This window comes from Trichechus manatus, unplaced genomic scaffold, assembly GCF_000243295.1.
Source record: "Trichechus manatus latirostris isolate Lorelei unplaced genomic scaffold, TriManLat1.0 scaffold00054, whole genome shotgun sequence".
Classification (NCBI taxonomy): domain Eukaryota; kingdom Metazoa; phylum Chordata; class Mammalia; order Sirenia; family Trichechidae; genus Trichechus; species Trichechus manatus.
Genome location: NW_004443990.1, coordinates 4,139,400 through 4,162,321, shown reverse-complemented (window position 1 = coordinate 4,162,321; position 22,922 = coordinate 4,139,400). Strand labels below are relative to the sequence as shown.

The window sequence follows — 22,922 nt, the reverse complement described above, 5'->3', positions numbered from 1 at the left end:
GATATCCATCTGCAAAAAACTGAAACAAGACCCATACCTCACACTATGCACAAAAACTAACTCAAAATGGATCAAAGACTTAAATATAAAATCGAAAACGATAAAGATCATGGATGAAAAAATAGGGACAACGCTAGGAGCCCTAATTCATGGCATAAACACAATACAAACAATACGAACCATAGCATAAACACGATACGAACCATAAGTAACAATGCACAAGCACCAGAAGAGAGACTAAATAAATGGGAGCTCCTAAATATCAAACACTTAGGCTTATCAAAAGACTTCACCAAAAGAGTCAAAAGACAACCTACAGACTGGGAAAAATTTTTTGGCTATGACAAAATCTCTAAAATCTACAAGATGCTGCAACAAAAAGTCAAATAACACAATTTAAAAACGGCCAAAGGATATGAACAGGCATTTCGCCAAAGATATTCAGGTGGCTAACAGACACATGAAGAAATGCTCATGATCATTAGCCATTAGACAAATGCAGATCAAAACTACAATGAGATATCATCTCACCCCAACAAGGCTAGCATTAATCCAAAAAACACAAAATAAACGCTGGAGAGGTTGTGGAGAGACCAGAACACTTACATACACTGTTGGTGGGAATGTAAAATGGTACAACCACTTTGGAAATTGACTTGGTCTTAAAAAGCTGGAAACAAAAGTACCATACGATCCAGATATTCTGCTCTTTGGAATATATCCTAGAGAAATAAGAGCGGTCACAGGAATAAATATATGCACACCCATGTTCACTGCAACACTGTTCACAATAGCAAAAAGATGGAAACGACCTAGGTGCCCATCAACAGACAAATGGATAAACAAATTATGGTATATCCACACAATGGAACACTACGCAACGATAAAGAACAACGATGAAGCTGTAAAACATCTTATAACATGGAGGAAGTTGGAGATCATTATGCTGAGTGAATTTAGTCAGTAACAGAAGGACAAATATTGTATAAGATCACTATTAGAAGAACTCAGGAAAAGGTTTAAACAGAGAAGAAAACATTCTTTGATGGTTAGGAGGGTGGGGAGGGAGGGGGTGGGTTATTTACTAACTAGATAGTAGATAAGAATTATCTTAGGTGAAGGGAAGGACAGCACACACTACAGGGGAAGTCAGCTTAACTGGACTAAACCAAAGCAGAGAAGTTTCCTGAATACAATCAAACACTTTGAGGGACAGAGTAGCAGGGGTAGGGGTCTGGGGACCATGCTTTCAGGGGACATATAGGTCAACTGGCATAACAAAGCTTATTAAGAAAATGTTCTGCATCCTACTTTGGTGAGTGGCATCTGGGGTCTTAAAAGCTTGCAAGTGGCCGTCTAAGATGCATCAATTGGTGCCAACCACCTGGAATAAAGGAGAATGAAGAACACCAAAGACACAAGGAAAGTAGTAGCCTAAGAGACAGAAAGGGCCACATAAACCAGAGACTTCATCAGCCTGAGACAAGAAGAGCTAGATGGTGCCCGGCTACCACCAATGAACGTCCTGACATGGAACACAACAGACAGTCTCTGATGAAGCAGGAGAAAGGTGGGATACAGAACTCAAATTCTAGTAAGAAGACCAGACTTAATGGTCTGACTGAGACTGAAGGAACCTTAGAAAGCATGGCCCTCAGACTCTCATTCAGCCCAGAACTAAAACAATTTCCGAGGCCAACTCTTCAGACAGGGATCGGACTGTACTGTGGGACATAAAGTGATACTCGTGAGGAGCGTGCCTCTTAGCTCAAGCAGATACAAGACACTAAACGCGCAGCTTCTGTTCAGAAGTGAGATGGGAAGGCAGAGAGGGTTAGGAGCTGGTTGAATGGACATGGGGAATCCGGTGGAAAGGAGGAGTGTGCTATCACAGTATGGGGAGAGCAATCAGAGTCACATAATAATGTATGTATAAATTTTGGTATGGAAAAAAATTAAAAAGAAAACTAGGGACATTTCGCGCTACCAAGTAGAAAATCAGGTCAGCTTTGGACGGAATGAAAGAGGAGTAAATGGAAAACAACATTCCATATTCAATAATGACGTAGTATGCATAATGATAAAAACAGTATAGTCTAGGTCAAAGTAGGATATGTTAGCTGAAGTAAAAAAACCCAGCAAACACTTATTGAGTACATCGCTAAGCTAAGCCCTGGGAATATTTTTTAAAAACAAAATAAAAACTGAAATGTCCCAAAAAAAAAAAAAACTTTCCTAAATATACCACAGTCCTCAAGATCGCATAAAAACTTGATAGTATTCCATTGCCATCTCTAAAGTGTAAGACAGACTGATGTATGCCATAACAAGAAATTTATCTGAAGCAATGGTGTTCATCCCTCACCCAAGAAATAATCTGAGGTTAAAAAACAAAAACTACAATTGCCCAGACGGAAGCACAGACATTTAATTTCAAATGAACTTGAGTGTGGTCCAGCAGTTGTAATTTTGAAAAGAATCCTAACTGACTGTAATTTATAGCCAAGGTGGAAAACCACTGGTCTAACATCCCAGTGCAATTCTAAACATGCCTGAGATACTATGTTATTTCATAAAATTCTGACCCAGATGAAAACTAAAAACACACCTAGACTGCAACTGTATCCTCTCACTGTCTTTAAGGATCTGCAGATAACATCATGTTGCTTTAAAATTTTTCTAGCATTTCATCAGTTTTGTATGAGTTTTGGTTTTGGCTACATACTTGTAATACAAAAGAGTTACAGTGTAACCAGATGTAAGTAAAATCCAAAAAGTAAGTAAAAGAATGAACAGAGGCTGATGGAGCTGAACAGAATCAACTACTTCTACACTATGAAAGATGGAGCTACAAGAAAAAAAGTGGTTCCTAATTCATTATCATCTTCTCTTTACAGTCAAAAGTGTAAATGAGTCTGCCAGACATTTTTTTTAACCAGATTTACATGTATACAATAAAGTTCACCAGATCATGCCCGTCATAAACACCTTAAACATGTAAACCGTTTAAAACGCTGTTTCATACCTGGTAAAGTCTGGAGGAACAGGAGTGGTAACAAAGGATGCCATGGGTTTTCGATGAACTTGCTGAAACATCATGAGGATCTCTGAGCTCTTAGATATCAATTCACTCTTACTGCAAGACCGCAACTGTGTGAGGAAAAAAATTATCTGAATAAACAAAGTTATCATTCACTTGAACCTTAGCATTCTTAATAAAGAAGGAAATTAGGAATTATTTTGTTTATATAACTGAAAAAGTATGAGATGAAGAAAAGTAACAATGACTCTCCAAGTGGATTTGAGAGTTAAGAATCTATAAAGAATCTAAATTTATTTCCATGTAGCATTAAAGTCACTAAATAAGTGTACTTAATTTTAATGAATTCTTCCTCAGGTATTATAAGTCAAATTTTAAGCAGCTACAAATACATGTTCAGACTGATACAGTACAGTCACTGTGTATAATAATGAACAAAGCCATACAGGTTAAAAGCCTTTAAGTGAGCATTTCTCAAACTGCATTCCAGGGAACAGAAAAATGTTAAGATGTGACACACAGAAAAAAATTTGTCAATTTAGGAAACAACTTTAAGTTAAGCCAAAAGTAAAAAATGAGAAATTCAACTTCAGTAAAGTAAGTACAGTAGTTAGGACTACTGATTTTGTGTTCAAAACGTCCAGTTTGAAGTCCTAGCTCTAACACTCACTCTGAGTGAACAGTTATGAGTCTGTTTACGTATAAAACTGGAATAATATCTACTATCATTTGCTTCACTGGGTTTGTTATAAGGATCACGAGTTAATGTTATGTGAAAGACCTTTGTAAACTGTAAAACTCACTATAGGTTTATATTTCTTAAATAACAATTGCTTATAGTTTACAAAGAATAATGACAACATATGATTACTATCATATGAATGATATCAAGTATCAAAGCTTATAGCTTTGTGTTTACCAAGAATAATAACATACGATTGGGCTACCAGATCAATCAACTACATACAGGTAAGAGAAAACAGAACAGAAAATAACAAACCAAAAACCCGTTGCCGTCAAGTCGATTTCTACTCATAGTGTCCCTATAGGACTGAGTAGAGCAGCCCCTTAGGGTTTCCAAGCAATGGCTGGTGGATTCAAACTGCCGACCTTTTGGTTAGCAGCCATAGCTCTTAACCACTGTGCCACCAGGGCTCCAGAAGATAACAAGTGGCAGCATATTATGTCATGTATATAATGTGTCAGGCATTACTGCCTCAGATGTTAATATTTTCTGAATAACTGACTTAAAATGACCTAACATTATTTGAATAAGGTCTTTTAAAATGTTTGTTAAAAATCACAAGGTATATCTGTATAAAGATTTAATTATGTTTTTCATTCAACAAATAATTATTGAATACTACTTACTGAATGCCCTTCTTTGACCCCATTTCTTCCACACATTTCTTCCAAAGGTTACTCACTCCTTCAAATCAAGTTTATCATTGCTATACATGTTTTTCTCCAATTACTATGCATATATAAATAAGCAATATAACAGCAGTGTTTTTAATATTTTCAAACTTTCCATAAATAGTATCAGGCTACTGATACTGCTATCACCATGCAGCCTACTTTTTTCACTCAATATTGTTTCTGAGATATAATCATATTGATATTTGTAGATGTACTTCACTGGTTTTAAAGAATTCCACTGTATGAATAATCCATAATTTATTTCTTTTTATCAATGGACATTTAAGTTACTTCCTATTCTTCGCTATAATATAATGTTCGAGTAAAGACCCTTGGGTATATTATTTGAGACATCTCTAGGGTATATTATCTAAGACTGGAATTACTGGGTTGACGTAAACTGACAGATATTAGTAAATTGGTATTTACAGTTCTGCTTCATCAGTAGTGTACAGGTTCCCATTGCTGTGTGTCAACATTTGATAGTTACTTATTAATTTTTGCCAATCTAAGGGTATAAGATGGCAATTTGTTGTGGTTTTAATTTACATTTCCTGAATTACTAGTAAAATTTCTTGTTTACTGATCATCAAGCATCCTCTTCTGTGAACTATCTGTTCATATCCCTTGTACACTCTTTAAGAAATTGTTTTATGATTGTGTTGTATTTCTTTATAAATTCTGGATACCAATTCTTGTTCAGACTTAGGAGTGAAAATAACTTTTCCCAGTGTATAGCTTGTCAAACTAGTTTTTGAATACTCTCTGTTCAAAACAATTTTTAATTTTAATGCATTCAAATATTTCCCCTTATATTTTGTGCTTACTGTGCATTAAGAAATCCTTTACTACTCTATGTCAAAGATGTTCTCCTCTAAAAATAATCAAATTTTGCTCTTCATATTTAGGTTTGAATCTACCGGGAACTGATTCTTATACAAGGTGTAAGATGAAGACAATTTTATTTCCCACATGTACAACAGTCAGTATTTGCTGAAAAGTCCATCCCTCTCCATTTCTGTCATATATCAAGTTTCCACACATGCCTGGATCTGTTCCTGAGCTTTTCATTCTGCCACCTTTGTCCATTTGTCTATCCCTGTGCTAAAGCCACAATGTCACAATCACTTATGACTTCATGTTATATCTTGATATAAGGTATGGCAAGAGCCCCAACTTTTGTTGTTTTTTTCTTCAGGAGTATCTGGACTATTTTAGGAATCCCTGCTCCTTCACATTAATTTTGGAACTTTACCAAATTCCAAGAAAATTCATGTAAAATTAAGATTGAATTGTATTTGTAGATTAATATGGGGAGAACGGTACTTTTATGATATTGAATTTTCCCTCTAATATACATAGTTCGTAAAATGTACTAAGCCACTGATCATTAAACATGCCTTTATTTTATGTGCCACTAAGAAAAAAGAAACTTCAGTAAATTGTAGATGGCATCAACTGTTAAGATGCATCAGAGATAGCATAATGTAACAAAATGTGCATCTAAGAATCAATGAGATTTAAAATATTTCTTCATTCATCTCTTTTTTGTTTAATAATGATCTCTACAAAGGTCTTAAACATCTTTTATTAGATTTATTCATAGATACGTTAATAATTTTTGTTGCTATTATGAATGGGATTTCTTTTCAATTAAATTTTCTAGTTGACTATTCCTGATGAATAGGAATGCTATCTGGGGGTAGTGGGAGAAAGCGGGAAGAACACTATTGATTTTTACATCTTGATTTTGTATCCAGCATCCAAGATAAACTCACTAAAAAGGTGTAACAGTTTACATTATTTTCCATGTAGATAACCATATTCTTTGCAAAGAAAGAGTTATCTCTTCCTTTCTATACATGTATCTCATTTTTATTTTCATTCATTAAATAGTATCAGTGTATTCGAAAGAGGAGCAATGCTACCAGGCTCCTGGGTTTAACAAGAAATCTTTCAAGTTTCACCATTTGAATTATGTTTCCTGTAGATCTTTTAAGTAAATTCCTTTTATCAAGTTAAAACAGTTCCCTTTTACTCTTTAGCAAACTAAATAATCTGGCTAGAAATAAGGAAGAAATATCATTTAATGAATATTACTCATTTCTATTTTAAAAATAAAATAAAATGATGGGCAAAGGGATTTGAACAGACACTTCACCAAAGAAGATACATGAATTGCAAATCAGCCCCAAAAAAGGATGCTCAACATCATTAGTCATAAGGGAAATGCAAATAAAAACCATAATAAGAAACTACTAAAGACATACAAAAATGGCTAAAATTCACAGGACTGACTATACTACATGTTAACAAGGATTTGGAGGAAGAAGAACTCTCAAACACTACTGGTGGGAATATAAAACGGTACAGTAACTTCAGAAAACAGTGGACAGTTAAGAAGTTAATCATACATCTACCATTTGACCCAGCCATTCCACCTTAGGTACCCAAGAGAAAAGGAAATATATGTCCATGCAAGTATCTGTATGTGAATGTTCCTAATAGCTTTATTTGTAATAGCCAAAAACTAAAAACAAACACAAAATGACCATCAACAGGTGAATGGATAAACCAATTGTGTTATATACATACAATGAAATACTACTCAGGAATAAAAAAGAATTAACTACTGATACATGCAACAACACGGATACATCCCAAAATAATTTCGTGGAGTGAAAGAAGTCAACCTAAAAAAAAGTTCACAATGTATGGTTCCATCTACATAAAACTCTAGAAAATGCAAACTAATCCCTAGTGACAGAAAGTAGATCAATGGTTGACTGGAAGGATGGGCTGGTTTACAAAAAGGCACAAGGAAACTTCTGAGGATAATGGCTATGTTTACTATCTTGACCGTCTTGACTGTGGGGATGGCTTCACAGATGTATATATTTGTCATCTAAATTGTACACTTTAAATACATGCAGCTTATTTTATGTCAATTATACCTAAATAAAGCTGTTAACCACACACCCACACATCTCCAGATCCCTTTCCCTACTCAATCACAGCTGCCCCATCACTGCAGCAGAAGGTTGCTAGTTCTACTCTCTGGAAAGGATAAAATAAAGTCTCTGAACTAGGGGAACAACTTGCATAACTGAGAATGTGGGTAGTGGAGTTCTGAAAACAAGGGTATTTAAATAAATATTCATGTACTGAGTCTTACAAGTCAAACTATAAACCAAGTGTAAAAGCAGAAAAACGTTATTTTCAAACTTGCAGTCTCAAAAAATTTATTTTGATTTCCCTTCCTGGAAAGCTACTGAAGGAAGCGGGATACCAAAACAGAGCAGTAAAGCAAAAGTAAAAGCCATGGTAATCAAGAAGCATGGAATTCAACCCAAGAAATATGTGAAGGGAATCCTTAGATGATGACTGAGAAAGGGATCGCAACAAGACAGCTCTATCGGGCAGAGAGAGAAATTCAAGAATTCCAATAACTGAATTCAAACAGTTGAACATATTAAATATTTATGGAACACTACACATTATATTTATTTATTTACTATGTGGTTCCTTTCCACCACAATCTAGAACATCAACTGTATGAGGGCAGTTTTTCTCCCTTTTTATTCACAGTTGTATCCCAAATATCTGTAAGATTGCCTGCTATTTATTTGGCACTTGGTAAAAATTTGCTTAATAACTAAAAATGCTAAATTTTGGCCTAAAGATCACTACATATTAAAAAACTGGCAATAACATTCTATCTCAAAATCACTATTTAAGTCACATGTGAGATTTTAATTTTTTTACAGATCTACAGATTTTTATGGGCTATGTCCAGTAAAAATAATTCTATTCTTACAAAACAGTCTAAGTCATATTAACTTATCTAGTTTCCAAACATAATGGAGGAGAGAAAACGTGAGAAGAATCAGTTGATTCTTTTTTCATAAAAATTCCCATTATACCTTATCCTGACAATCTGACAAAATAAACTTTCAAGGGAAATAGACAAAAATGGAAAAAGACTTGATTTCATTGTCCATTTAATATTTTATCACCTGATGCTCCACCTCCTGAAGTAAGGATTCCAACAGTTCTGTTTCTTGTGTTAGAGACGTCTTCTGACCTGTTTGGAAACAGCAAAACACCAACACACAGGCTCATTACTGGTTTAAGAATGATAGTAACGTTCACTGAACATATTCAATAAAATGGAATCCATCTGAAGTAAGCAAAAATTTTTATTTACAGCTACCCTAAAGATTTTCGTAGAGCTTTAACAGGTTAAATCTAATATTATTGTAGCTTTGAAAAGATGACTTCAGAATCAACCCTAACTACGGTTTTAGAAAAAATGCAATTTAGGTATATCAAACTCATCTGAGAAACGTAAAAAGGCAATATATTTTCAGCAAAAAATTTACTTCTCTAGAACTTTGTATTATTTTTGAAGAAACATTAACATTAATTTCACTACAATCAACTATTCAGAAATAACTCCTCCCTAAAATTTAATTGTGGGTTAAAAAAGAACGCATTCAGGAGCCAGAAGTTTATGTTAAATGTCAGGAAGGGATGTGTCCTTTGACCAGAGAATGATCTGTAAAAAGAATGCCCAGAGACAAGTATGAGTCTCAAGAAACTGTAGACAAACATTTAGCATTGATCAGACCTTCACTTAAATCCTATGTTCAATCCCTGGCTCCACAATCAAAGAAGAATGAGGAATCTTTGAAAAAACAAAAAGCTAAGCAACGAATACTACTAAAAGATTAAAACTGCGACCTTAAGAAACCAAAGAACCAAGATCCTAAATCTCTAAGAAAAAATGGGAGGTGATTATGCTAATATTTACAAGTGCCATCTCTTTACCTTCAACAAAGATGAACTAAAAAAAATGGGACACTAGTAGTAGAAATTTTTTATTTGGAATCGAAAAAAATACTACCTAACAATGAGGTCCATTGGACATTAAGATTACTTACCCAAATGGCTATGAAATCTTTTCTTTCCAATCATTTCTAAGTACAGGTTAGATATTAGTCCAGTTTGTAACAAAATGTAATTGGCTAAAACCTCAAGATTCTTTCCTAGCCTGTAACAACTCACCAGTCTTTACTTGTCAAAGACTGAACTTCAAGGAAGCTCAAAGCACCATGTACCCCAGCAGCATACAAAACACTCACCCATTAGTGTTATAAGCTTGTTCTTCAGCTGCGTGTCCAACCGTGCAATCATCATCTCAACTGCATTCCTAATTTCCCGAACACGCTCATCTTTTGCATTTCTTACGGCCTCTACATTTCTTTCCTAGAAGATGAACACGCAAAAAGAATTTTAAGAATTAAAAAATAGAAGCAAACAGACATTAATGCAATCACTTGAATTATTCTTAAAGTCAGGAGACTTCATTTCCTCTTTAAAAAACTGTTGCTATTAAGTAATCCATTGCTTTAAAAAATTCTGAGCATTGATGCTCTACATTCTACCTTGGTGAGTAGTGTCTGGGGTCTTAAAAGCCTGTGAGCGGCCATCTAACATACTCCACTGGTCTCATCGCTTCGGGAGCAAGGGAGAATGAAGAGAACAGGATACAAGGAAAAGATTAGTCCAAAGGACTAATTGTCCACAGCTACCAAGGCCTCCACCGGACTGAGTTCAGTACAGCTAGATGGTGCCCGGCTACCACCACTGACTGCTCTGACCAGGATCACAACAGAGGGTTCTGGACAGAGCTGGAGAAGGATGTAGAGCATAATTCTAACTCACAAAAAAAAGACCAGATTTACTGGCCCAAAGGTGTCTGCAGAAACCCCAAGAGTATGCCCCCAGACACCTCTTTAGCTCAGTGGTGAAGTTACCTCCGAGGTTCACTGTTCAGCCTGGGAGTAGACAGCCCCGTAAAACCAAATGAGACTAACGAGGTACAGGAGTCCAGTGACAAAGGTCAGAAAGCAGAAGGGGACAAGGAAGCTGGTGATAGGGAACCCAAGGTTGAGTAAGGATATTGTTGATGTGTTGTGAGATTGTTAACCATTGTCATAGGGCAACATGTGTACTAACTGTTAAATGAGAAACTATTTTGTTCTGTAAGCCTTCATCTTAAGTGAGAATAACAGTACAATTCGAAGAGGGTAGTCAATGTCACTGAACTGTGCATGTAGAAATTTTTGAAACGGTGTATCTCTGGCTATGTGTATTTTCACCAAAAAAAAAAAGGTTGAGAAGTTAGAGGGTTGATATGTAGTGGGGTTGTTAACCAATGTCATAAAACAATATGTGTACTACTGTTTCATGAGAAACTATTTGTTCTGTAAGCCTTCACCTGAAGTACAATAAAAAAAAAATTAAAAATTAAAAAAAAAAAATTCTGAGTATTGAAACTGAATCAGAAAAAAAGATTCTTAAAAATACATAATTAAAACATAATAAAGTATATGATATTTTACAGTTAACCAAAAAGGCCTGTAATTACAAAATACTGGTTTAGGTAATACATTCACAAGACATACTCAAAACAAAAAAGTATATAAAAGTCACTTCATATTCTGAAAAACCTGAAAACAAATAAAATTTAAAAAAAAAAAGTATCTACTCTAGTTTACAAAGTTTTTCTTTTTGTTTCTTTTCAAAACTAAATACAAAAAAAAAAATAAATTAGGCTTTCCCAAGACTGCAGTGTACATAGACTTTTCACTGGCGCACCACAGAAATTAAAAAGCAACTTTTCCTATACTTACTATACTTACATTATTATGTAAATACAGTGAGAATCTCAACCCTAGAAAACCCTCCCTTATGGGCAAACAAAAGATAATGTTGCCAAGAGAAAATCATATGAAAACAGGTTGTTACATGAAGATCAATTAGAAGCCATCCAACTTGCAAACAGCTTATATTTCAAAATGACTTTGTAGGTCACATACATGGAACTCAAAAACACTCCTTTCTGTATAAACAGGGTTATAAATAATGATTTGGAACTTGCTGGATGAAAATGTAAAACAAAGATGACATCTGTTCTTAAGTTAGCAGTGGTCTGTAATAACAGTCACTCTGGCAACTTTAAACAGATTGTATTCCAAAAGTATACTTATTACTTAATTGTTTAAAGTTTAGCACACTTCCCCATGAAAATACTGTTATAAACGACAGGTTCCTAAAACAACTCACAGAAACTGTGTGACCTTACGCAGTATCTGAAAAGTAAAGTATTACTCTTTAACGCTGTAGAGAGGTCCGAAGAACAAATAACATATTGACTCTGTAAAACTCAATATTCACTCTATTTAGGAGTCAATTACTGACTTTATAAGAAATAAACTTATCTTTAGCTCACTAACAGATTCTTTAATTTGGCAGAAAAGGTTCCAATTGCTTCTCTTAAAGGCCAGGGCTTGGGATATAATCTCCTCAGCTAGTTTCAAGTTAGTAGGAGACTGACTGACTACTGATGTATCCTAACAAATTTTCAATTCTTGAAAATCTTGATTTAAACAATTGGTTGACTTCTATTAGAGAATATATATCATATTACTATATATTATAGGCTATAAGAGGGATGACCTTTTAGTAGCAGTCTTACCACTTCTTGAACTAAGCTGATCAATTCCATGAGACGCCGACGAAGTTTGGCTACTTCTTCGTTCACTTTAGTGACATGCTGCTCGTAAATTTCTGCCAAAGGTTTAAAGGTATGTCCACCATGCTATTTAAATTAATAAGAGTAACTTTAGAATATTTCCACACATCTCATCTGCATTTATAATCCATGTGTAACAGTCTATGAACACTAATAAACTGGTAAATATTTTAAAATAAATTTTATCTATTTTGTTGCCATTATTGTTTTTAAAGCAGACCAGAATTTGTTTACAATCACTTGGCCCATGTAGGCTCTCCTTCAAAATTTTAGTGAAACAGTTTACAAAACATTAAAACTATCCATAAATCTTCATTCATTACAAAGAATCAAAATCCTTGACCATGACCCAAGCCATCTGCCGCTACCTCATCTGCCACTCTTCTCCTGGCCAACACTAGCCTTCCTGCATATCCTTATTCTTCCCACCAGGCCTCTGAAAGAGTTTCTCCCTCATTCAAAAATGATTCATCTTCATCTTCCCTCCCCTCACTCTTCACCTCTTAACTCTTCCATATCCTTTGCAGCTTATCTCAGGCTTATAGGGTCAGGTCTCATAGTCATTCACTCTCATCACATCAACAATTAAGTACAGAACCCATTTTTTGATATCTGTCGTGTTCATCACTGACTCCCCAGTTTCTAGCACAACAGAATGCATTCGTAAGACAGTTGAGGAAAAGACCCAGGTTACATAATTAGCAAAAGCAATGAACTCCATTTCTCATGCCACAAAGTTACTCTAGGGATAGAAGGCTCATAAAAATTAGCCTCACAAATCCAGCTGTGCTCATAGAAAAAAACTTTATCTACCTAAAAACAGCTTTCTATTCAGTTTCACTATTGTAATAATTCTCTTGATTGGTACATAGAAGAACTATTAATTTACTATTTTAGGAGACTTCTTGTAACAGATATACTCTTAATAGAATTGTTTTGTTCACGCAATGCACCTTGCCATGTTCTCTAAGAGATTACTGAAGAAAGTGGATTTTTGTGTGTCTAAGAATGGAAAAGAATGTCTTCATTCTCTCTTACAAAATCTAAGTGCTGAATTATGGGAACTTAATTTTTTTTCTAGTCAGCACATTAGTATTCAAATTCAAACAGAAAGTTCACTTAATTGACTACTACTCAACCAACTTGCCCACCATTCTTCTGTAAAACATACTGACTGATCCCCAAAGTACAATCAATCTTCATGGCTAGCAAGCAACCTAGAAGCCTACCCACTTCTGCTCCCACTATGGCTTACTTTCCCACCAAGAATCTGTTGGGTTTACTCTCAGACCTATTTATGCGAATTGTACTTACTACTGTAAGCATGAATTTAAGTATTAAATAAACAGTAGAACATGACTATAAAATAAAAAATTGCTTCTTAGGCAAACTAACTTGAATGCCTTAGAATTCATCAAGATAGGATGCTTTTCAAAAAAAAAAAAAAAACCTGCTGTTAAATTAGATAGAGAAAAAAACTAAGAGATAAAAAAAATCGCGCTTATAAAGATCTAGACATGTTGTTTAACAAGTGTCTAAGTTCTTGCTCTATTTTAAAGAAGCCGAAATTGAAGCTTGTAGCTAGAATATCAAATCAATTGATCCTTACTCAAAGATCTTGATCCTATAACAGAGAATTTGCAAATGAATATGTTTTACAGGTTTTAGGTAAAAATATAAATATTTATACAAGGGGTGAACATCTTACATCAAACCTCCCCTAAAGAGGTTCTTCTGGAATAACACAAGGTGTGATTACTTTTAATAAGGCGTCTATAAAGCACATGCACTGAATTTTCATTACACATTTACAGGAAAATGAATTATTCTATTTTCTACCTAAACCAAAAAAATGTTTCACCCTGAGATAATCTTTAAACCTTAAACCAAAAACATCCCCTGAAGTCTTTTTAAAACCTAACAATAGTTTAGCTTAACTAGTAAAAAAGGTCTGCCTTGAGCATTGAGCTTTTTTAAGATCTATATGGGATCAAACTGACAACAGTAACTTGAAAGATTAGATAGGAAACTTAGGGGCAGTGACTTTATGTTAATGGAACAATTTGGAAACAGGGTGAGAATGGCTGCACAACTTAAAGAATGTAATCCATGTCACTGAATTTTATGTGCAGAAACTGCTGAACCGGTATATTTCTGCTATGTATATTCTCAACAACAACAAAAAAACTATTTAAAAAAATTTTTTCCAGTGCTTTCTAATCTCTAACTAAAAATAATATGCTGAATTTGTTCTGCTCACCATTCCTCCCCAAAGTGCACACTGATGACAGATACACTTCTTACAAGTCCAGCAAAACACACTAAGTTTTTCATGGTGGTTTTCACATCTGTATATTATGGAAAATAAAAAACAGTTATAAATTAAAATTGGAACATAATTCCTAAGTTTGAGCAGACAGGGCAGGCAATGTTGAACAATTATGTCTCAGAAGGCATATAATTGTAAAATTTATTCTATAGATTCTGTGAATTAAACTAAAGAATTACATGTAGACAAATTTTCTTTAAAGTATTATTTTCACTCATCTATAAATATTTATGATCATGCAAAATGCACACTAGTTTTTAAACAAAGTACAAATATGGCATCATTTGTAGATAATGACAACTATACCATCACTATAGATAATAAATTTTGTCCTACTACATTTTGGGCATCTGCTTAATAATCAGATTATGAGTCATATCTACATGAACATGTGTGCATGCACAAATATTTTTCCTACATGTGATTAATACTAACAGTAACCAAGACAGATATGATTAATCATATAATATCAGATCCTCATGGAAAATGAGCAATTTCAAAAATTAAATTTTCTCTTGCTTACAAAGCAGATACAGTTGTATTTTTTAAAAAGGATTTCACTGATGGGCTATGAGCCTCAAGAAAATACCTAAATACCAAACCAAATCCATTGCCATCAAGTTGATTCCAACTCATAGTGACCCTATAGGACAAAGGAGAACTGCCCCATAGGGTTTCCAAGGAGCAGCTGGGGGATTCGAACTGCCGACCTCTTGGTTAGCAGCCGTAGCTCTTAACCACTGTATGTTTTATCAATAAATAGTCTGAATAGCAAATCAGAAATTAATAAAAGTTAAAAAAAAAATCTGCAAGCTCAACTAACATGATTTCCAAACTACCAAATTTAGAATATAGCTTTTACAATATACAAAATTTACCAAAATAATTCTTAATCAGTTGCCTTTACATATGCACCTTTAGCAAACCCAAGAATGGCCAGTAGGCATTGAGAAGCAAAGAAGAGATTAGCAAATTAGCAAACTGTGGCAGTTCCATTCCCTTTATGAAAGGCTCTAATAGAAGAAGTCAATAAATCAAGAGTTAGAAGGGTCTATCCAAATAGTGATACTCACCACCCCAGAGGAAATGAATAATGTCTTAAATGTTCCCCTGTGTTATCACATGGGGGGAGGGGGAGGCAGGAAGAAGCTGATTAAACAATTATTTTTGGTGAGACATCCATAAAGCTAGAAGTAACAAAAGTCTTTAAAAGTCCCGTTTAACTGGAATTCAAAAAACAAAACCCACTGCTGTCAAGTCAATTCCGACTCATATCAACCCTATAGGAGGAGTAGAACATGCCCTATAGGGTTTCCAAGACTATGAATCTTTACAGAAGCAAACTGTCACATCTTCTTCTCGCAGACCAGCTGGTAGGTTTGCAGCACCGACCTTTTGGTTAGCAGCCAAGAGCTTAACCACACACTACCAGGGCTCCTTTAACTAGAATAGCAAGTAGAATAGCACGTAGTAAAAATAACACTGGGTTTTATTTCTCGCTCTGCATTAACATACTATATCACCATGGTTAAGCCTTTTTCTTTTCTATGGTTCTATTTTTTCAGTATAATGAAGGAACAGAAACATATTGATTCTGATGCTCCTTGAAGTTCTAACTTCTTGCTTTAACTTGCTATAAATGTACAGAAAGTGGTATGGCTTAATTTCTAAGCATTCCAGGGTCCTAAAATCTCTTCTAATTTATCTTCTTATTGCCAGAGAGTAAAGCCTTGCAATTAACCATGTTACAGTTTCTTTACCTGCAAAAGCTAATTATTGCTACTTTACTACATCTTCCCTTTCTTTATCTGAGTCCCAATAACAACCCTCCAGATATGATCAAAATTCTTCGATCATGTCATTCCCTCGAGGATTCTTCTCCTACGGCATTCTCCACCAAAGCCCTATCACACTGTATTGTCACATGTCCCCTCCATTAAACTGTTATGCAGAAATCATGTCTCATTTGCCTTTGTATCCCAATAATCTAGCATGATATTTTTTTTTGGGGGGGTGGAAGGGGGCAAAGGGGCACTAAATAAAGGTTTGCAAAATACACAACATAAAGAGAATTAACCATCTTAAATATTACCCAACAGAAACATCAGACAAATGAAATTTAAAAACGAAGTTCAAGTATTGTATTACTCATATTTATAACTAACTAAAAGGAAACCACCAAGAGTGTCATTAAAATAACACATGGCAGGTACTTAGTGACAAAATCCAAGGAGCACTTGAACAAAGCAACGGAGGACATACTTGTCCTTTTCATTTTCTTCATGTTTGGTGAGACTGCAGAGTTGAAGCGTATCAAGCTGCTGTGTGACTTCTTCTGCCCAACGACAGTTTACTAGCTCTCGTAGCTGAAGTGGAGCACTGGGAGGGAAATATAAACACATATTCTAACTCAGCAATTTGAGATTATTTTCTAGAACAAACACATTCCTCAAAATAGGACTCACTATCATACTCATACCACATTACTATTAAAATAATTACAAAGAGACAAAGAAAAGCATGCTTTGTAATTTATTTTCACCACACTAACATCATTTACACCTAAAAAAAAATACTAGCAATTCAGATTAGATTCAATTCTCAACTCCTTAGTCTAAAGCCACACTGTTCAGTATGGCAGCCACTAGCCATATTGTGACTATTCAAATTAAAATTCAAATTGATTAATACTAAACAAAAGACAAATTCATTCTTCAACCATACCAGACACATTTCAAGTGGTCAACAGTCACATGTAGCTTGTGGCCACCATACTGGACAGAGCAGACATAGAACATTTCCATCATCATACAAAATTCTATTTGATAGCAATGATCTTACAAGTTAATATGAAAAAAGTGTTAACAATACACAAAGAAAAGTGGGCAAAAGGTGTGAAGAATTACTCAAGGAAAAAAGAAATATGTAGATATTAATATTACCAAACTGTAAAACTCAAAAACTTAATGCTCTGCTGTGATTTAAATCAGTTTTCTAAATGCACACTAAAAACACGATACAATTTTTCACTTAGCAGAATTACCAAAAAATGAAACAGAATATCTAGCATTAGAAAGAATATTAGGAAAAGGTGCTTTCATACCTCTTCTTACAAGTGTTAAATGGTAACGACCTTTTCTTTAGGCAATCTGGCATCACTGTTTGAAATAACCAAAAGTGGCAACAATCTAAACGTCTCTCAATATGGATGTAAATAAATCATCGTACATCCCTACAGTAATTATTCAAACATTTTTTTAAATGATTTATGTGTACATACCATCAAGGAAAGGTATCCACCATATTTTATGAAAAAAGCAAGTTGGAATACATTATTGTATCATTTGTGTGTTTTAAGAGAAAGCATAAACGTGTGAAGATACATATCAGTATTACGCACCAAAAAACGTCTGGAAGAATAGACAGCAAACCTAACAATTTCTTTTGAAAGTAGTGTATCATGAAAAGACAAGGTAGAGAATATCAGAGTCAGAAGACTTTTTAGTTTTTATCTACTGTCTGGATTTCTTAAATAGAAACATTTTTCATTATTATTATTTTTTAAATTATAGAAGATACGTTAAGAGGTTGCACAATGGTTTTCTAAAAGTTACACTACCTATCAAACAATGTAGTGCACTGTACACAATTCTAAGTCAGATACATTAGTCTGCATTTCCTTACCTAGGTAGATTGCTTCTCCCTTCTCCCCCACTCCACTGCCTTTATGAAGAAGAGAATTGTAGCAGACTGCAGAAAGAACTTGCCTTTATAAATCCTAGGTCACACTCTGACCCCATCATGCTATTATTCCAAATTCACAAATAATCATAGAGAAACACTTACCGGCAATGAGGACATTGAGCTCTCTGTTCTGTCAGCCAACGCTATGGAGGCAAAAATATTTAGATTTTCATTTTAAAAACATTATATTAATTTCTAAATATGTATATATAAAATTTAATTATTTTAACTACCTTCCAAGTTTCAGAATTCAAGTTCAACAAGCATTTACTGGACACGTAACATACCATTCAACATCACATTGATTTTTTTTAGATTTTATTTCTTTTGTTGTTGCTGAGAATATACATAGCAAAACATACACCAATTCAACAGTTTCTACATATGTACAGTTCAGTGACACTGATTTCATCCTTCAAGTTGTGCAACCATTCTTACCCTGCTCTTCTGAGTTGTTCCTCCACCGTTAACATAAACTCACTGCCTCCTCAGGTTCCTCATATAGATAGTTCTTTAAAGAGCATCATGCTCAAGGCAGACATTATTTACTAGTTAAGCTAAACTATTTATTTTTAAGAAAACTTCAGAGAATAATTTTGGTTTAAGGTTTAAAGATGATCTTAGCGCAATAGTTTCAGGGGTTCATCCAGCCTTCACAGCTGCAGAAAGTCTGGAGTCCATGAGAACTTGAAATTCTCTCCTATAATTTCCGCCTTTTGATCAGGATCACATTGATGTTTTGTTTCATACAGATTTCAAGAACTAAAAATTCAAAGATCAGTTACCTTTAATTTTTCTAATGAGTTTTATAATGAGTTTAACTCTCTTGTCCCTGCATTAATTATAGAGCTACTTACAGAAATAGCAGGCAATCTGCCCTCTCCCTCTCATTATCATCCTGACAAGAACTTCAGAAGAGAAAGAACTCATAACAAAATGGGTGTTAAGAAGCTACCCTCTCATGTTGTTGTGGTGTGCATTCGAGTCGATTCCAACTCGCTGCGATCCTTAGGACAGAGTAGGACTGCCCCATAGGGTTTCCAAGGCTGTAAATCTTTATGCAAGCAGACTGCAACATCTTTCTCCCATGGAGCAACTGGTAGGTTCAAACCGCCAACCTTTTGGTTAGCAGCCAAGTGCTTTAACCACCTTGCCAACAGGGTCCCCCTAAAGATTACATTCTAGAAAATCCTATGGGACAGTTCTACTCTGTTCTATAGGGTCGCTATGAATCGGAATGGACTCGATGGCAACGGGGAGTAGTAGTAGTAATCTTTACGGGAATAGATCACCAGGTCTTTCTCCCACAGAGCCGCTGGGTGGTTTCGAACTGCCAACTAACCCACCACAAAATCCCTGAGGAAGTTTAAGGTACTCTAAATTCCCTTTAAATAAACAAACTAATTTTGAGGTATATACATTATGGGCATATAAATTAGAGCTAAAACATGAATGAGCAACACAGCAAAACCTTGTTAAGTCTTTTGAGTTTTACAGTTTGGTAATCTTAACATCTACATAATTTGGTTTCCTCATCTACTACAGATAGATTTTAGAAGAGAATAATACTCTACTAAACCCCAAATTCTATTAATTTAATTCTTTAAATTACTACTGGCTACGGAGCACTTTTACCCCATATATAAAAGAAATGCTAAGGCTTTCTGAATACATTTCCAGGAGGGGGAAAAAACAACTTTATGGTTAAAGGGTTTATGTTTTAATTGTCTGGCAATAGGTTCTGAGGTAAATAATTATACAGATTTTCACCAATGTACTCCCAATCTGTTATTTCTAAAAGAACATGCATGAACTTTTATCTGAAATCAAATAATTAACTCAGAAATACAATTCCCAAGGAAACCTTAAAGGACAATAGGATTAAAGATGACAGGAAAAAAGGTACTTCTCAGCAAAGAAAATACACACTAGACGACAAAGCAGATGGATAAAGGATTCCTCCATTCTTAGTACCTTTGAACATTACTTCCATTGTTCCCTATGCAAAAATGAGATTTAGGTCAGGGCTGTTCCCTTGAAACACTGCTTTGACCACACCACTCTTCTGCTAGTCATAGCTCCCCTCCAGAACTGGCCATATCCCACACCTCAATAGCCTCATCTCCTGCCTCATCCTATGACCCAGCAAGGTTAAGCCTTTAAAAATATTTCCCTCTCTTTGTCTGGATGGTCGTCCTCACCTCCCTTCACCTGGGTTACTCCTACTATCCTTTAGATTTCAGTATATATGTCACTTCTCCCAGGAAGCTGTGTCTGACTCTCTGTAGACCATTTCATTTTAGATACCACTGCCATGCTCTACCACAGCAACCTACACTTCCCCCTTCATTGTGCTTATAACACTCAACTGTAATGATTTACTTATTGATCTCCCCTGCCCTGCTAGACTATAAACTCTGTAAAGGTTGGGACCATTTTAGGGAGTGGTCATACCATATTTTTTTTTTTAATATGTCTCCTATCTCTAGTCAAGGAGCCCTGATGGCACAGTGGTTAAGAGCTATGGCTGCTAACCAAAAGGCCAGCAGTTCAAATCCACCAGCTGCTCCTTGGAAACCCTATGGGACAATTCTACTCTGTTCTATAGGGTCGCTATGAGTCAGGATTGACTCAATGGCAACAGGTTTGGTTTGATTTTTCTTATCCTTATTCAAACCAAGCTTGTCGCTGCAATATACACCATTCTAAGCATCACATCTGTATATTTGCTTATACAGTCCCTGCCTCCTTGTCCTGTCCCATGGAAATGTCCACTGATTATGTCCATAAAACCTGCCTGCCTATGCCAGGCTAGAGTGATCTTTCCTTTCTCTGAATATTTGTGGCATTTTTACCCTGTATTCCATAATCAAAATAAATATGGCCATTTTAATACTTTGGGAAAAACACTGTTTCCCCTATACCGAAACCAAAGGTAAGATTCAGTGATACAGTATTACTTCACAAGTAATATTAAAGGAACATCTTTAGAGCTATTTCCCCCACATTCAATTTATGAATTTATTTCTCTCCTTCATTAAAATGCAAGATGCACAAGCTTCTGACAGTATTCAGACGTGGGTCTAATTCCTAGGTCTGACACTCACTACGTGACACTGGACAAGTCACTGAGCCTAAGTTTCTTATATGCAACATGGGAACCAAAATACCTACCTGACAAGATTGCTGTAAGGGTTAGAGAGAAGCAGTTAGCATACACCAACTGTATAAAATAATCTAAAAATACACCATCATCCCTCTGTATCTGCGGGGCATTGGTTCCAGGTCCCCCGTGGATACCAAAATCCACAGATGCTCAAGCTCCTTATATAAAACGGTGCCTATAACCTACACACAGCCTCCTGTATACTTTAAATCATCTCTAGATTACTTACAATCCTAATACAATGTAAATGCTAATGTAAATACTTGTTTCATTACAATTAAAGACTTGCTCTGGAAAGTAGCCTTTCTCTTCTATGAGTTTCTTGAACTCTTCCGGGAATGCTGATCCTGTCTGGGCATCAACGATGCCAATTTGCCCATGATCTTGAAGTTCTTGGGGCTGTAGCGCTTTACAGAGCTAGCCAGCTATCCCTTACTAGCTTTAAATGCCTTCCTCTCGCTCTCCTCAACCTCCTGACACCTAGCCTCTGAGTGATTGCTTTGACTACTTCACTGCTTTTTAAGAGCCATTTTTCGCAGGAACAAAGGGCGCACACAAGTAGCAAAAGCAGACGCGAGGCGAACAACGCTCAAACAACTAACACTGAAGAGAGACTGAAGATCTGTGAAACGGCGGAAGGCTACGGCAGGGTATGTCTACACATTTCTTCATCCACGAGCATTCAGCGCAGCACTAGGAGTGTGGCAAATTCAAATTTTGCTTTTTGGAACTTTTTTTTTTCCCAAATATTTTCGATCTGCAGTTGGTTGAATCCACAGATGTAGAATCCATGGATAAGGAGGGCCAACTGTAAAATAATAGCTAACATTTATTGAGCACTTACTATGTGCCAGGCACTGTTGGAGACTTTCACAAGTTAGACTGATTCAACAGAAAATTTGGAGGTATAAGTGTCGGGATTTGCTGATGAATTGCATGTGAGGAAAAAGGAAGATTCAAGGTTGGCACTTAGGTTTCTGGATGAAAAACTGAGTTCTAAGATAAAAATGACTAGAAGAGAAACAGATCTGGGAAGTAAAATAAAAACTTTGCTTATAGACATGTTAAATTTGAGATGCCTACTACAAATCCAAACGGGGATGTCTAAGTCTGTAGGCAGGGGAGATATCAGGCTAAAAAGACAAATTTGGCAGTTATCAGCCTACAGGTAGTATTTAAGCCCCAAGACCATGAGATTACGAGGAAGACAGCATAGTTATTATAAAAAGGAAAGTCCAGGACCCAGCCCTGGGGCGCTCCAATATTTAGAAGTGTGGAAACAGAGAGAGAGTAGTTAGTACTTTACAGCAGGAAAGCCTACAGATTATTATGTCAAAGAAGTCAAAAGGAAAGGTGTTTCAAGAAAGAAGAGGTACACAATACAGGAGAAACTAGCACAACTTGTACTAAGAAAGGTCATGGAAGCCCCACAGACACATCCAAACGCCCTAAGGGACTGAATTGCTGGGCAGAGGGCTCTGGGGACCATGGTATCGGGGAACATCTAGCTCAACTGGCATGACACAGCTTATAAAGACAGTGCTCTACATTCTACCTTGGTGAGTAGTGTCTAGGGTCTTAAAAGCCTGTGAGTGGCCATCTAAGATACTCCACTGGTCTCATC

General features: G+C 35.6%; 1 protein-coding gene across 1 annotated transcript in view; it reads right to left on the bottom strand.

The window, feature by feature from the left end:
• The window catches only part of TRIM37 (tripartite motif containing 37), a 120,993-nt gene that overhangs the window by 89,238 nt on the left and 8,833 nt on the right, over positions 1–22,922 (bottom strand). The window contains exons 3-9 of the mRNA XM_023732717.1: positions 18,235–18,275; positions 16,651–16,767; positions 14,320–14,407; positions 12,003–12,125; positions 9,604–9,727; positions 8,476–8,543; positions 3,026–3,150 (exon numbers count right to left, since the gene is read on the bottom strand). Coding sequence (XP_023588485.1) covers positions 3,026–3,150; positions 8,476–8,543; positions 9,604–9,727; positions 12,003–12,125; positions 14,320–14,407; positions 16,651–16,767; positions 18,235–18,275 — 686 coding nt within the window. The remainder of the gene's footprint in view (positions 1–3,025; positions 3,151–8,475; positions 8,544–9,603; positions 9,728–12,002; positions 12,126–14,319; positions 14,408–16,650; positions 16,768–18,234; positions 18,276–22,922) is intronic.